At 34.5% G+C, this 13770-nt stretch overlaps 9 protein-coding genes and 2 pseudogenes across 11 annotated transcripts, besides 1 other annotated feature; 3 read left to right on the plus strand and 8 right to left on the minus strand.

The window, feature by feature from the left end:
* Positions 1 to 13770: part of a mobile genetic element that runs on past both edges of the window.
* Positions 41 to 1211, minus strand: TVAGG3_0095450 (uncharacterized protein; the record flags this gene model as incomplete). The annotated part of the gene is made up of 1 exon (XM_051222585.1): positions 41 to 1211. A coding segment is annotated over one exon (1171 nt), but the record flags the coding sequence as incomplete, so codon positions are not given.
* On the minus strand, positions 1473 to 1715 carry TVAGG3_0095460 (uncharacterized protein; the record flags this gene model as incomplete). The annotated part of the gene is made up of 1 exon (XM_051222586.1): positions 1473 to 1715. A coding segment is annotated over one exon (243 nt), but the record flags the coding sequence as incomplete, so codon positions are not given.
* On the plus strand, positions 1953 to 2231 carry TVAGG3_0095470 (uncharacterized protein; the record flags this gene model as incomplete). Its single annotated transcript, XM_051222587.1, has 1 exon — positions 1953 to 2231. One exon carries the CDS (start codon positions 1953 to 1955, stop codon positions 2229 to 2231), a length of 279 nt encoding a protein of 92 aa, XP_051107573.1.
* On the plus strand, positions 2550 to 3103 carry TVAGG3_0095480 (annotated as a pseudogene). The gene has a single exon. A coding segment is annotated over exon 1 (554 nt).
* On the minus strand, positions 3310 to 4177 carry TVAGG3_0095490 (organellar and viral DNA polymerase type B; the record flags this gene model as incomplete). Its single annotated transcript, XM_001278517.1, has 1 exon — positions 3310 to 4177. A coding segment is annotated over one exon (868 nt), but the record flags the coding sequence as incomplete, so codon positions are not given.
* On the minus strand, positions 4272 to 5071 carry TVAGG3_0095500 (organellar and viral DNA polymerase type B; the record flags this gene model as incomplete). The annotated part of the gene is made up of 1 exon (XM_051222588.1): positions 4272 to 5071. A coding segment is annotated over one exon (800 nt), but the record flags the coding sequence as incomplete, so codon positions are not given.
* Positions 5772 to 6844, minus strand: TVAGG3_0095510 (organellar and viral DNA polymerase type B; the record flags this gene model as incomplete). Its single annotated transcript, XM_051222589.1, has 1 exon — positions 5772 to 6844. A coding segment is annotated over one exon (1073 nt), but the record flags the coding sequence as incomplete, so codon positions are not given.
* Positions 7209 to 7682, plus strand: TVAGG3_0095520 (uncharacterized protein; the record flags this gene model as incomplete). The annotated part of the gene is made up of 1 exon (XM_051222590.1): positions 7209 to 7682. One exon carries the CDS (start codon positions 7209 to 7211, stop codon positions 7680 to 7682), a length of 474 nt encoding a protein of 157 aa, XP_051107576.1.
* On the minus strand, positions 7972 to 8262 carry TVAGG3_0095530 (uncharacterized protein; the record flags this gene model as incomplete). Its single annotated transcript, XM_051222591.1, has 1 exon — positions 7972 to 8262. The coding sequence occupies one exon, from the start codon at positions 8260 to 8262 to the stop codon at positions 7972 to 7974; it is 291 nt and encodes a 96-aa protein (XP_051107577.1).
* TVAGG3_0095540 lies at positions 11160 to 12340 on the minus strand (annotated as a pseudogene). Its single transcript has one exon. A coding segment is annotated over exon 1 (1181 nt).
* On the minus strand, positions 12986 to 13755 carry TVAGG3_0095550 (organellar and viral DNA polymerase type B; the record flags this gene model as incomplete). Its single annotated transcript, XM_051222592.1, has 1 exon — positions 12986 to 13755. A coding segment is annotated over one exon (770 nt), but the record flags the coding sequence as incomplete, so codon positions are not given.

The following is a 13770-nucleotide window of genomic DNA, read 5'->3' on the forward strand; positions in this document are numbered from 1 at the left end:
GTTGCTAGTTCAATAGGTCCTTTAACAGACAATTTGTATGTTATTGGAGCAGTAGATGTTTGACCTTGCTGGAAGCAAAAGTCCACTTCTGTTGGAAAACCACATAAGAAATGTGTGTTGTCATAGCTATCCCATTTATGTTCCACACTACCATCATCCACCAATGACCTCATAACATCTTCATTAAATCCTATCATATCATTGTTTGTATTGCAGGCGTTCGCAACCATTTCATAAAATACAGGTCCATATGATTTTTCAGGTTCTGCAGGCATATTTCCATAAGCTCCCATGGAAAGCTGAAGATATTTAAACTTAGGGTTCTCAAAATTAACATAATAGTTGTCTTTCTTTCTAAATAGTGCCCAAATACTTTTAACATTAATAGGCGTATAAGCTGCTGTAAATGTTGCACTTGAACTATCTGTATTCTTTGAGAATGAACCGTCCATAGGAATCCAATCCATAACTTTAACAGGAAAACATAAAGCCTCGTTTGTATAATGTTCTACAAGTTCTGTATAAATGTTAGGGTCTAAAGAGAATGACTTTGGATGAATGAAACATTCATTAAAATCCATCTTTGTTCGAAATAGTTGCTGGGTTACAGTTGTAATAGTAACTGTTCCACTAGCTTCTACTGCCTTCGTTATCATAGTGAATGGTTCATTCCATGGAACAAATTTATTTGTCGGTGGATTTGAATCTGAAGCAAATGCAACTTTAAGAGTTGGATTGAAAGCAATGATATCATTTACAGATATAGATGTGCATTGTAAGGCGTCGCTACTGAACTTTACTTTAAGCTGAATGTTTCCTGCAAAAGCTGGAATAAATCGAATAGCTTCTAATGGAAGGAATCTTCTAACAGGAATTCTTAAACGAAGCTTAAAATCAAATGATTTTCCTGCTGTAATTGGACCACTAACAATTTGTCCTGTTCTGCATGTTCCCGAATGACTCCATACATCTTCATGTCGAGTCTTTGAGAAAACATCTACTTTCTTTATTTGTTCGGTAGTTTGTGAGTTTGAAGTTATATATGCTTCTTCTCTTGCGTTGTCTTGAGAATATACGATACGACCATTTGCAAGGATTTGATATCCAGCAACTGCATAGAAAGCGTCATCGAAACCAATCCAAAATCCTGGTGGGTTTGTTTTATTGGAACCTGAACCAATTTCTTTATCTACAATAAATTGACCTTCCATTTTATACGTAATGAATGTATTGTAAAGGTCCAACATATTTTCACCAGGAGGTGAGAGATTGAATGTTACCCATGTGTTATCTTTAGCAGTTCCAGGTTGTGATGGAATCTTTGCGTCAGAATATTTTCTATTAGTGTCACCAATTTGAACTGCATTGTCTATGATATCGAAATATGAGCGAATCTGATGAATATGCTCTGCTGGAGTAAATTCGTTTAACTGTTCGTTCTGCATGTATTTACTTCAGATAAAAATATCTATTTACTTCATTATTCTCACTCTTCTTCTTGGCATTCGTGGTGGAAGTTGTTTCTTGACATTTTCAATGAACTGTACATTCTCTTTTGTCTCAACTTCTTTCACTGGTGGGTCAGGGTTCTTTGACTCGGTTTGCTTTTCAATGAAATTCACGAACTTTGCAATAAGCTCTTGGTTCGTTATTGAAAGTACATCTGGCTTCTTTTCTTCTGGTTCTATTGACTTTTCAGTTTGAACAGAAGGTTTTATATGGGCTTCGTGGACTTCACCCTTGCCATACACCTTAATGTTGTCGCTTTCTGCATTCGCTAATGGAACCTTTCTTTTTCTTACGTATATTTTACCATCTTTACTCTGACTTACGTAATAGAAAGGATGTTGTATTCCTCTTGCGTCATTTAATATAATAGACTCTCGCTCTGATTTTGACAAGCTCATTTTACATCGGTTAAAGTTTTAATTTTGTTTTTTATCTGCAGTCAAATGACTCAGACAAACCCTACGGACAAGACCCAAGGGGTCATAGATGTTGAAGCATTGAAGAAAGAAATTCGTGAGCAAATTTTATCCGAACTGAAGGAACAAAAACAAGAACAAAAGCCAGAGAGACCAAAGAGAAAACTTAGTGAAAAACAACTTGCTGCATTAGCTGCTGGAAGACAAAAGAACCCACGTTTGCTGGCGAAGAAAGCTAGAGAAGAAGCAAAAGCAAAGGAAGAACAAAAAGCTAAAGAAGCTGAAGCAAAAGCAAAGAAAGAGTAAATGGTTTATTTTTATTGGAACTAAATGTATAGACAAATACCTTTATCTGTTGCGTTCAGTAGTGAAAACCCTGACGTCAAAATAAAGGGGAACAGAGTAACGTTTAAGTTTCCAACAGACTGGATTGTGAACATAAATGAAGAGAAGTACATTGGCATAACATCTATGTATATAACACGTGCTTTCAGAAAGGTTGACTTTATACTTCAAGTCGAGATAGAAAATGACGAACAGTCTTTAAGCGCCCAAAACATTCACATATACAAATACTTTAAAGACGATACAACATTGCAACAATGTATGATTTCATTTAATGAGATGTTCGAGAAAAAGTTCAACATTGAAGTACAAACTTTACAGCCTTTACGTGAGTTTCTTGCACAACTGAAAGAAGAAGGTAGTCAGCCACAACTTATAGACTTTCATTATGAATTTAATGAAAATGAAGATGGAACACATGACTGTCAGTTTGTTATATATTCACCATTCAATGAAGTCGCTAAAGAGAAAGAAAATCCATTACGTATAAGATTTCAAATCTCTGAACCCAATGAGACTTCAAAATGTTTTCAATTATGATGCAATGCTTCCGAGGAAAAATGAATTTTCAAATTAGATTTCAGGCATTTGGGATAGAAAGCAAGCTATATTATATTCAAACTTAAGTAAGGGAGTTGAAAATGAGTTCATTGGTCATACAAGAACTTCACCACTCCAAATCCTAATATTAATTAACTGGCTTCAATCGTGAGTTTTGGATAGACATGTTCTCCACTCATGACCATAACTGCCCAGTGTTCTTACCTCCAGACCATAAGGACTGTCTCTACATTGAAGCACAACTCTTAAACTCTACCATCGCAGTATTGTAAAATCTACGCTAGCTTTATTTTTATCATTCATGACCTCATTCATGACCTCATTGCTGATAAAAATAAATGACCTCATTCATGACCTCATTCATGACCTCAGAACTTCAACTTACGAATAAAGCTTGTTTTAGTCGTTATTGAGAAGTTAAACTTTTCAGCAAAACAAGGTTGACATGACTTACATAAGTCAAATCCAATCTCTTGACCATCATGAAGTGCTTTGTAAAGTTTCATTAAACTGAACTCAGAGTCTTTGTCATATGTTCCAACAGGTATGTGAATGTTCTTATCTTCATCATAAACACATTTAACTGCTTCAGGAAACATTTCGTTAGCGGTTAAAGCAAGGACGTCTTGTTTGACACCTTTGCAACGTGCATGGAATGCAACTTCATTTAAATCATTCGTGAGTAAGTCTATGTAGGTCTTCTTTCCACAAAATATTGACTTGTATGCTAAACTTTGTTTTCCAGGTGTTATTTCTGCAAAATCTGAATGAAATTGACCAAGGTTCTTTCCTATAAGTTCGCGACCGTATCTCTTCTTAAACTCTACTGCAAGCTTTGGTATGTCTTCATTGAAAATATGCATGCTATCGCAGTCCTGGTAGAAGATTTGAAGTCCCATATCTTCGGCAGTACAGAATACTTCGCACATTATTCTCTTCGACATAGACAGAATGTTAACACCAAGTGGACAGAAGTTAAAGTGTCTGCAAATGCTTTTCGTTAGCTTGAAAATAGTTTTATCTGAACCATCCAAACCTTCGAACTTCACTATATGGTTGTAGTTTCTGATGGCATATCTTATAGCATCTTTGTCATTTACTATGGTTATTTTTGACTCAATAGGAGATAGAATAGTTTTGCCATAAATACTGTTCAGAATGAGCTTTATATTTTCTTGCAAAGGATTTCCTTCTTTCTTATACTTTAACCTTAACTCAAACAACTTCTTTACTTCATCTCTTATTCTAATATCTCTGTTTCCATCGTAATAGTATCCTTGCAACACTTCACATTTGACACCTTGATATTTTATAAGGTCTTGTAATGTTATATGGTCAACATACATTAAACAGCAAGTGTTTGAACTTCTGGGAACGTTAAGTTCTGGATTTAGTTCAGGGTCACAAACTATTAAAGGAAAGTGTCTATGTATGCCAATCTCTGTTATCTTAATGAGAACAAAGAAGCCAGACATAAACTTTTCACCAATGGGTTCCTTTTGGTCGTCATCGAATAAATGTCTCATGAGATACTCTGTGCTTAACATTTCTTTCTTCATAACCTTTGGAATACCTTCTAAAGTATAAAGTCTTGCTATAGCGGATGGATATAATGAAACAGCGTCGAAATCAGCAATGAGTTTCTCTTTACTCTTTTGTTTAATGTTATCTGACAACATACATCTTCCACCTTGAATGCATCTCGAAATAAATTCTCTTGGTTTATTTGAGAGGTCATATAAATTTCCATTCGGGAAGTACACTCTGTTCTCAAACAATTTGTTAGCAATAGAACAAATACTAACGTAGTCATAAACGTTTAAATCAAACTCTTTCAATAAGTCATTGCGGAACTTTACAAAACCTTCTCTTAAAATTCTTACATCTTGTTTGCAATAAAATGTGCTATACTTTTCTAAGTCGAAGTGGTTCTCATCTATTCTGCAACCTTTGATGGAATCTATGTTTTTCATGAATGTATCCGCATCCCGAATAAACTTACATGCTTCAGAAATGACACCAGTTCTGTTGTCATTTGCTAACAAAGTACTGCTGTAGTAGTTGTATGGAAATACTTCTTTCGGTCCTGTTTGTAAGTTAAACATAGCAGGAAATAGTTTAAGCTTCTTATTTATAACACTGTAAGAGTCTTTTATAATAATTGCCCTTCCTTTATATAAGCCAGTTATTTGCATTGTTCGTGAACCTTTAATGATGGGAGTTCCTTTCACTTCTGTCATGTGTCTTAAGATGAAGTTTATATCATAACTGAGGTTATGGAAATATATTAAACTCTTGTCAGGAAGTCGCTCCAAAAATTCTGTTGCACAGTTCTGACCCCAAATGCTTTCACTCACTGAACCATCTTCACTGTCGTAACATATGTTAAAAGCTTTATGAAAGCCATCGGTACTGCACTCAAAGTCAGCAAAGAAAACGTGCTCAGGAATGAACTTGCACTTATTTTTATTTACTTCTTTTGACTCTGCTTTCTTCTTCAGTTGTACACAATACTTTGGAGCATATGTCAAATCTTTAAATGGTGCAAGGTTCTGTTTATATAAGTCAGTCGTATATGTGAAAAGTTCTCCATAAGAAATAGGTTTGAAATATTTGCACTCCCACAATGTTTTCATAACATCCCATAGCGGTGTAGTTCTATCCATGCGAACAATGTATTTATCTTCTCTCTTTGTATAAATCTTCATCTGTTTCTCATTGTTCATTCCACCACAAGCTTTGAGAATTTCTTTATAGTTGCGAATGAAATATGTTGTCATTGGTAATCTTTCATTTAGCATGTAGTGGTCTTCAACAAGAAGTAAGTCAATAGTTCGAACAGTTTTACATTCTTTTGGTATATATCTCTTTATTTCATTATGTCTTGAGTCATTGAAATAACCAATGGTAACATTAAATGCTATACCTGTTGCGTCAGAAATTTCTTGTACTTTACTTTGAGGAAAGTCTCTAACACGAATGACTTCTCTCATGTGGTCAATAGTCTCTCCATCTACTCCAGCCTGAATGCAAGCATAAACGAAACAATTGTCTTCTGTCATAAGTGTTGCAGTTCTTTTGTTCAGTTCATTGAAGATTTGGTAGCGTTCAAGATTTATAGGTAATGTGCAAAGATACTTCCAGAACTGACCGCTTCTCTTCTTATAAAACTTCTTTTCACCATTATCTTTCCAAAAGCTTTCTATAAGTGCTGGGTTTCCTGTTTGCTTAAGAGCTTCCAAAATGGCTTTCTGGTCATTTGTCAGTGTGCTTTCATCTCTATATGGTCTCTTTTTTGGCTTTCCTTTCTTTACATCTGACATCGTTAAGCCTTCATATTCAGTTAAATCATACATCTTTATTTCAGTAAGATTCTTTATGTTTGTCAAGAAGAAGTCATAGTGCATTTCAACAATACCTGCAGCATTTGCTTCTATCTCTGATATAAAGTTCTCCTTCAAGAGCTGATGTAGTAATGTTCCAATATTATTGAGGTTTAACGTAGAACATTCATACTTTCCACCAAGTTTATAACATACCATCCATCTCTGTTGTGAGTTTATTTTAATTTTCTCTAAGAGTCTCATGAAAACCTTACCGAAATGTTTGTGTAAGTAGTCTCTGTTTGGTTCATCTAAAGCTTCGATGTTAAAGTCAATGAGTCTATTGCCTGACTTCACATTTCTCTTCCTATTCTCTTCATCTTTCTTTAACCATCTCTCACCTTCTTTTGGTTTGTCGTCAATGGAACGAATGACATCGTTAGCTTTACGAACTTGTTCTATAGCACTTTTAAACATCTCTCTTCTCTGTTGTTTCAGTGTGTCGTCTCTTCTTCTTGTTTCACCAACGTTTGCATTTGTTATGTCAAACATTTCTCTTCTTACTTCATGAGGTACAGCTCTTCTTGTTTCACCAACGTTTGCATTTGTTATGTCAAACATCTCTTGACGAACATCATGCGAAAGAGCTTTACGAGTATGACCAACGTTTGCATTTGTTATGTCAAACATTTCTCTTCTTACTTCATGAGGTACTGAACGTCTATGATATAAGTCAATAGCAACGTCATTTAAAGGAAATGCTATTGCATGGACTTCGTCCTCGCCGTGTTGCGGCTTTATGAACTCATGAATTCTATCATAACTTATTGCACCATTATAGTCATTGAGGATGTCAGCGAGTGCTTTTTTGTTTGTCGCGTAATGTTTTGCAACATCTATGTTAGCTTCTGTAAGAAGTTGTTTTATTCCGAGAGTGTTCTAACTTAGACAACTTCCGATACATCTTTAGTAGGAAATAAAAAAATATTTTTTGAAAAAATTAGATTAGATTTTTTTAAGTTATTTTTCAAAATAATTTAATATTTTTATTTTAATGAAACACATGCAAGATTGCAAGTTCTTTTCATACAATGCTCTCGCTACTGCCATCAAGAATGAGTTCAATAATGCTTCAAACGTTAATGTTATCTTTAACAAGAAGTTTGTGAAAGAATCTAAGTTTGGTCAGTATGTCAGACCATTAGCTATCGTCATTGACCGCAAACGTTATACTTCACAAGAGTTAGCAGTAGTTTTGAAACAAAAGAGTTTCTTCGTGAATGTCAAAGATACTCATTATACTGTCATAAAGAACTCTAACATTGACTTCTTCAGTATTGCTTTAAATCTTTCCGAACAGAAAGAATATAAGAAGGGTGAAACAAATGTGAAATATTATCCTTCATCTCTGAAGACAATAACGAACAAAGATGTTATACAGAAATTCTTACCAAAGGTTGAAGAAGCTTCAATTGACATTGACGAAGGAAGTGAAATGGTTGAAGAAATAGACCCTGAAGCTATTTAAGCAAAAATATATTTTTGGTTAGTTTTCATATCGATATTTTACAACAATTCCCCAATGTATAAACTTTTCATACGCTTTTTCATAAGCTTTATATACCTTCAGAAATTTTGCATAATCTTTAGAAGCATTTAGATATTGTTTAAATGCTTTGTATGTCTTCAAAAATTTTGCATAATCTTTTACATGTTGTTCGTTCTCTTCTTCTGTTAAGAGTTCCGAATATTCTAAATTCATGTTCTTTCATATGAGATAAAATTTTATAAAAAAATAAAATTAGCTTAGATTTTTTTTACTCTGCTTGTTTGAAGTTGTCAAAATACTCTGTTATTTTTTCCTTTAACAATGGCAAATCTTCTTTGAAGGTAAGAATTGTACAACCTTTAATATCATAGTGTGTTTGAGGTAACGTATCTTGAACTATTTGTTTCACATCTTCATTCGGTGTCATTGAAATCGGTAAGTTTTCACGATAGAACCAATTTCTGTCAGATTTGTAAATCTTAGCAAGGTCGTAAAAGCTTTTGTTGTTTCTTCTGACTAAATGCAACATAACCATATCTTTATCTTCTTCATTTTCCATCTCTTCAGTATAAATCATATACTTATAGTTCTTTTCCTTTCCTTTTGGTACCGAACGTGGTATTCTTTTCTGAATGCTTTTGTCTTTTGCTTCAAGCTTGTTTTCCATCTCTTCACGTTCTTGTCTGTGAATTTCGTCAAGAAGTCTGTAAATATTCCAAGCATAACGAGGCGAAGCCCACATTGCAACTGCATTTACAAGAAGTCTATGTACATACCAACCTCTCAAACCGTTTGGCAAATTTTTACGATTTTCATAGAGTTTTGGCGACCAGGGTTTTTTCCCTACTCGCTGTTCTTCACTGTTTTCATGAGTTTTAGGCGACTGCGGTTTTTTCCCTACTCGCTGTTCTTCACTGTTTTCATGAGTTTTAGGCGACCCCGAAAAAAGTCGGTCTCGCTGTGCTTCGCTCAAAAGTTCTTGTGTGCTTTGGTTTTTGAACCAATCGTCTGTATGTTTGGTATCTGGAGCAAAACATGCTGTCAAAATACTTTGCATTTGGTACATATCGTCTTTGACCGAACGAATGAGACGGAGTTGTTTGTTAAACTGAACCCACTCATATTCTTCATTTATGACTTCATGAACGATAGCAGTTGTTGTGTTCTCTGTTGTTGACATATATGTCTTTACATACAAAATAAAAAAATTTGTTAGAAAAAAATTAGCGTTATTTTCTGACTTTCACAAAAGACCAAAAATAAACGCTTTACATGTATTTTTCAGCAACTTCGTCAAATAATTTTATAGCTTTATCTATCTCATCTACTTCAAACGTTTCCTTACCTTTTATGGGAGCACCATACATTTTCTCAAACTTTTCAAGTAGTTCTGTTTCTGCAGCTCTCATATCATGAACAAACACAACCTTGACTCTATTGACTGTACTGTCATATCTTAGAGTTATATTATATGTTCTTCCTATCTTATATCTTTTTGTGTTGAAGTCCTTCGGTTTCTGAACGATGTAAAGTAAGCCTTCACTGCAACGTTCTGAGTCGAATGAACCATATGTTATGAAGTTATATCCAACAACTGGGTCTAACCATAACAAAACTATTGGTATAAGACTTTTGTCTATAAGATATGCTCTTTTTCCATAGAATCTTACCGATATCATAAGCTCAGGATTTCTTGTCAAAATTTTCTGAGTAGAAGCATTTATAACCCAGTGGTTTGTTTGCTTTCCAGATGGAGATAAAATGTCTGACAAAGAATATTTGTTGTATTTCTTTGAGTATCTTACGTTTAAATCACCTATTCTAACCACTTTGGTGTCATTGTCTATCTTTCTAACTGTTTCAAACTCAATGTTTGTCATTACTGTCTTTACATACAAAATAAAAATTTTTCTTAGAAAAAAATTAGCGTTATTTTCTAACTAATGAAATTCATTATTTTTGTGCTGAATTCAATAAAAATAAAGTTTATGTTAGCATGTTAGATCTAACATTCTACCCTAAAAATTTTTTTATTTTTTCTATCTTAAGGAAATTCATGAAAATTCATGAGTTTTTGACGAAGTGCAAAAGTTCACTTCGTGTCATAATGCAAAAAAAATAATGCTGAAAACACACAAAATTCATGAGTTTTGTGTGTTTTAGACCATGTTAGAAATGAGGTTAGAAAACGTGTTAGATCTAACATTCTAACATAAACATTATTTTTGGTGTAAATTTATGAAAACATTAATGATATCATGACTGTTCTCATTCATGTCTGATTTACATCTAATGAAAAAGTTTAGAAGAATTTTCTTATTCTTTCTGGCATATTTTTGTCTTTCCAGTACTCCCGCTCTAATGGTCCCAGATGTGTTGGCTTTGACTCTCTCAAGTTTTTAGATGGTATAACATCTTCAACGCCTCCTTCATATCTTACTTTATAAGTGTCATCGTTTATGTTGTAGCCAAGTATTTCAATAACCACTCCTCGCTTTGCTTCGTCAATGGTTTCAGCAAGTTTGCCATTACTACTTTCAACTAATTTATGACAAGGATAAAACGCAATGGAGTCGTCGGCAGCTTTTATAAGATATCCATTACATTGCGTAGAGTCTACGATATAATAATTTCGACTTAACCTTAAACGTTTCTTTGTCAATGGTTTGTCGTCAAGAACTACACGAACTTTTGTACCAGGAATGAGGGTAAATTGTGTTGAATTTCTGATATTTTGTGTTTGACTTCGTTTCTTTTGTATATACTTTTCTTCTTGTTGTTGTGTCATTGAATTTGGTGTATGTCCTGTTGTAGAATGTGTTGAGGAATTATATACTTCGAGAAAATGTTTCATTGTTTCTTCGGTAAAGTCTCGCTCTTGATTTAAATCTCTGAGCGTTCTTATGAAGCGGTTTATGATGCCGAGTATGTTATGGTTATGGTCTTCAGTAGTGTAGTGAGTTATGTTATGCTTAATGAGAAATTCTGTGATTTCGTTGCTGAGGTATGCACTGTCTTGGTCTGATGTTAAAGTACTTGGGTTATGTTCTGCTACAAACTTTTGTAAAACTCTTAACACTTCACGAGTTCCTTTATTTTTCATTATATACGCAAAAGCTTTGCGAGTGTTAACATTAATGAAGATGAGGAATGGTTTATGTCCTCCTTTCTTACTCTGAATGAGAGTGTCAAATTGGTATGCGTCAGGAGTGTTGGAGTAAATTGGTAAAAAGTAGTCGTAAGGGTTTATTTTTGTTTGATGTACAACATTTTTGTCAAAGAACCTTTTCACTTCAGCTCTGTTAGTAAATCCCCAACTCTTTGCAGCTTCATTGAATTTCTTAAATGACCTCCATGGATGTTGTTCGAATACTTCTTTCAAGCTCATTTATGTAAAGTTAAAGATTTTATTCAAGACGGTAAGCCTAGACCCTTTGGGTCAAGGCTCAAGCGCGTTCATTGAACGCGGTACCATGCGAATACAGTCACAAATGGTGGCATGTAATCTTCACCCGAGCCTGTTGGATTTGTTGTGAAAGTGTGTGAATGATTTCCTCCTGGTTCAGTTGGTCGAAAAATCTTTTTTGCTGCATTGTTATAAGATGGAGATAAAACATCATTGCCAGCTTTATATTCTGAGTTGTATAATGGGTGGTCTCTTAATGAGTGGCTATGGTCGCCAGAAAAGTTTGTCGTTCCTGTATGAGTGTGTGGTGGAAGGTTTGCTTCTTTAATTTTCTTCGAACCTCCTGTTTGCTTTGAAGAGTTAGCACAGTATAAGAATTTGTCTACAATCTGCTGCCATGTACCAAAACCTAAAACACTTGCTGGATTTGTTGAATTCATTGACGTATAAATAGAGCCTATAGGATATAATGTTTGAAGTATTTCAGTCTTTAATGTTTGAAGCTCTGTTTTGTCTGCTTTCTTATCATATAAATCTTGAGCAGTGAATTTAACATTATTTCATCATCCATGACATAAACATTTTTACAGCTAATTTCTTTCTTCGTTGTTATGTTTTCATTCGATGTTAAACCTTGTGGAAAGTTAGGAGGTTTATAATATAATGCAGCCGCGTGCGGCGGGGCTCCGCCCTCCCCACCAGTTCCGCCAACCGTTCCTTCAATACTTTCTATAGCAACAGTTGAGAAGGAGTTATGTGTATGTTCTTTATCTGCTTTCTTATCTAACATTGCTGGTAGTTCATGTGTTTCAAAGTTTCTGACATGACCTTCGATATTCATACATTTACTATTTAAGGAGTTTAGTGTATCTTTTACACTTGTACTTGGATTCTCTAAAGGTGCACTTGAACCAAGGGTATAGTTCAATATTATGTCGTCTGCTCTAACAGTAGTGAAGGATTTATGTGTATGTTCTTTGTCAGCTTTACTATTTAATGTAGCTTGAAGTTCATTTATATCGGAGATATTGTGTTTATGAGATTTCAAAACTATGTTCGTTGCGTCAAGTTCATCTTTGTCAGCTTTACTTTTAATAGCATCTTCAAACGTTATTTTTGCCTTAACTCTCAAAGTAAATCTTGGTTCAACTAATACACCGTTAACAAAGAAGTATGAAGCATAAATTTCATTGTTATAACCAAATGCTTCTTGTGCTTTACCTGTGTCATACTGTACAGTACAGTGTATGTCATAACCTTTAGCACGAATGTATTTATATCTTCTTTCATTAACATCTTCAGTGCTTATTTGTTCATCCTGTGTTAAATATCCATGGTAGTCCGTTATAATCTGTTCGTCTGAACTTATATAATGAACATGGTTTTTATCTGCTTTTTCGGCTAATTTCTCTTCTATCTCATTTATTTCAAGTTCATGCCTACCACCACCTCCCGAAGAAGTATTTTTCTTCAGCTCTTGAAGAACGTCCACTTCGCCATCTTTGGTGTCAATAATGAGACTTTGAGTTAAAACCTTTCCTGTCTTAATGGATGTTTGTAAAACTTCTTCTTCACCGTGTTCGGGGTCATGGTCGTCATCATATCTTGTGAAATCAGAGATGTTGTCATACATTAACATATCTGTCTCAAAAGTTCTGCTATTTGAAACTGGAACGAAAGATATACAGAACTTTCATCATCTCCTAAAGTCAAGTCTGCTTTCTTAAGTATTTCTTGAATGTATGCAATGAGAACAGAGTACCTTGGAAAATATTCGAACAATATTTCATTAGCTGTTGGTTTTGGTGGTTCTTTTGGAGTTTCTGTTGTTTCAGTTCCTTCTGTAGGTTCTGTTGGAGTTTCTGCATCTCTTGACTTCAATGCTCTTGCTCTCAAAGACCTAAATGTTAGAGCACCAGGTTTTACAAAGGACTTTATAAATGCTTTAATAGTTCCTGGTAAGTTATTGTTAGCATTAAGTAAGTTCCTTATGCTTCCATCATGTACGTCCATAGCACTATGTAAAAAATCTATACTTTTCTTGTAGTCAGCAATAGACTGACTGTGATTTTTTAAAGATTTGTCAATACCTTTAAGCCAATCTTCATGCATGTCTGATACTGAGCCAAGAATATCATTTGCTTCCTTTAGTGTATTTTGTGCTTCTCGTAAAGTATCCAATCCCGTACGTGCATTGTTTGCTATACGTCTTACAGTATCTATTTGACTCCTTGTTTCTTGCATCCAACCAGATAAAGTTTTAATAGTATCCGAACCATTTGAAATGAAGTTCAAAGCATTTTTAACGTCATCTAAAACTTGTTCACCAAGTACTGCCCATATCTTTCCGATTTGGTATTGAAGAACTCCATATGAAGCAGCTGTTAAACCAGTATTTATAAGGTCCCATATCCATGATTTAGCAGTTTTTCCATCCTTTCCATCCTTTCCATCCAAACCGTTTTCGCCTTGAGGTCCTTGTATTCCTTGTATTCCTTGTATTCCTTGTATTCCTTGTGGTCCTTGTGGTCCGGTGTCACCCTTCTCTCCTTTCAGTTCATCTTTATGTTCGTTATAATATTCTAATGTCATAAGGTGTACATCATTACTGCTACCAGCAACGCCGAGAATTTGTTTCTCATTCATGACTAAATTCTTTAG

Source organism: Trichomonas vaginalis, chromosome IV (genome assembly GCF_026262505.1).
Source record: "Trichomonas vaginalis G3 chromosome IV, whole genome shotgun sequence".
NCBI lineage: Eukaryota > Parabasalia > Trichomonadida > Trichomonadidae > Trichomonas > Trichomonas vaginalis.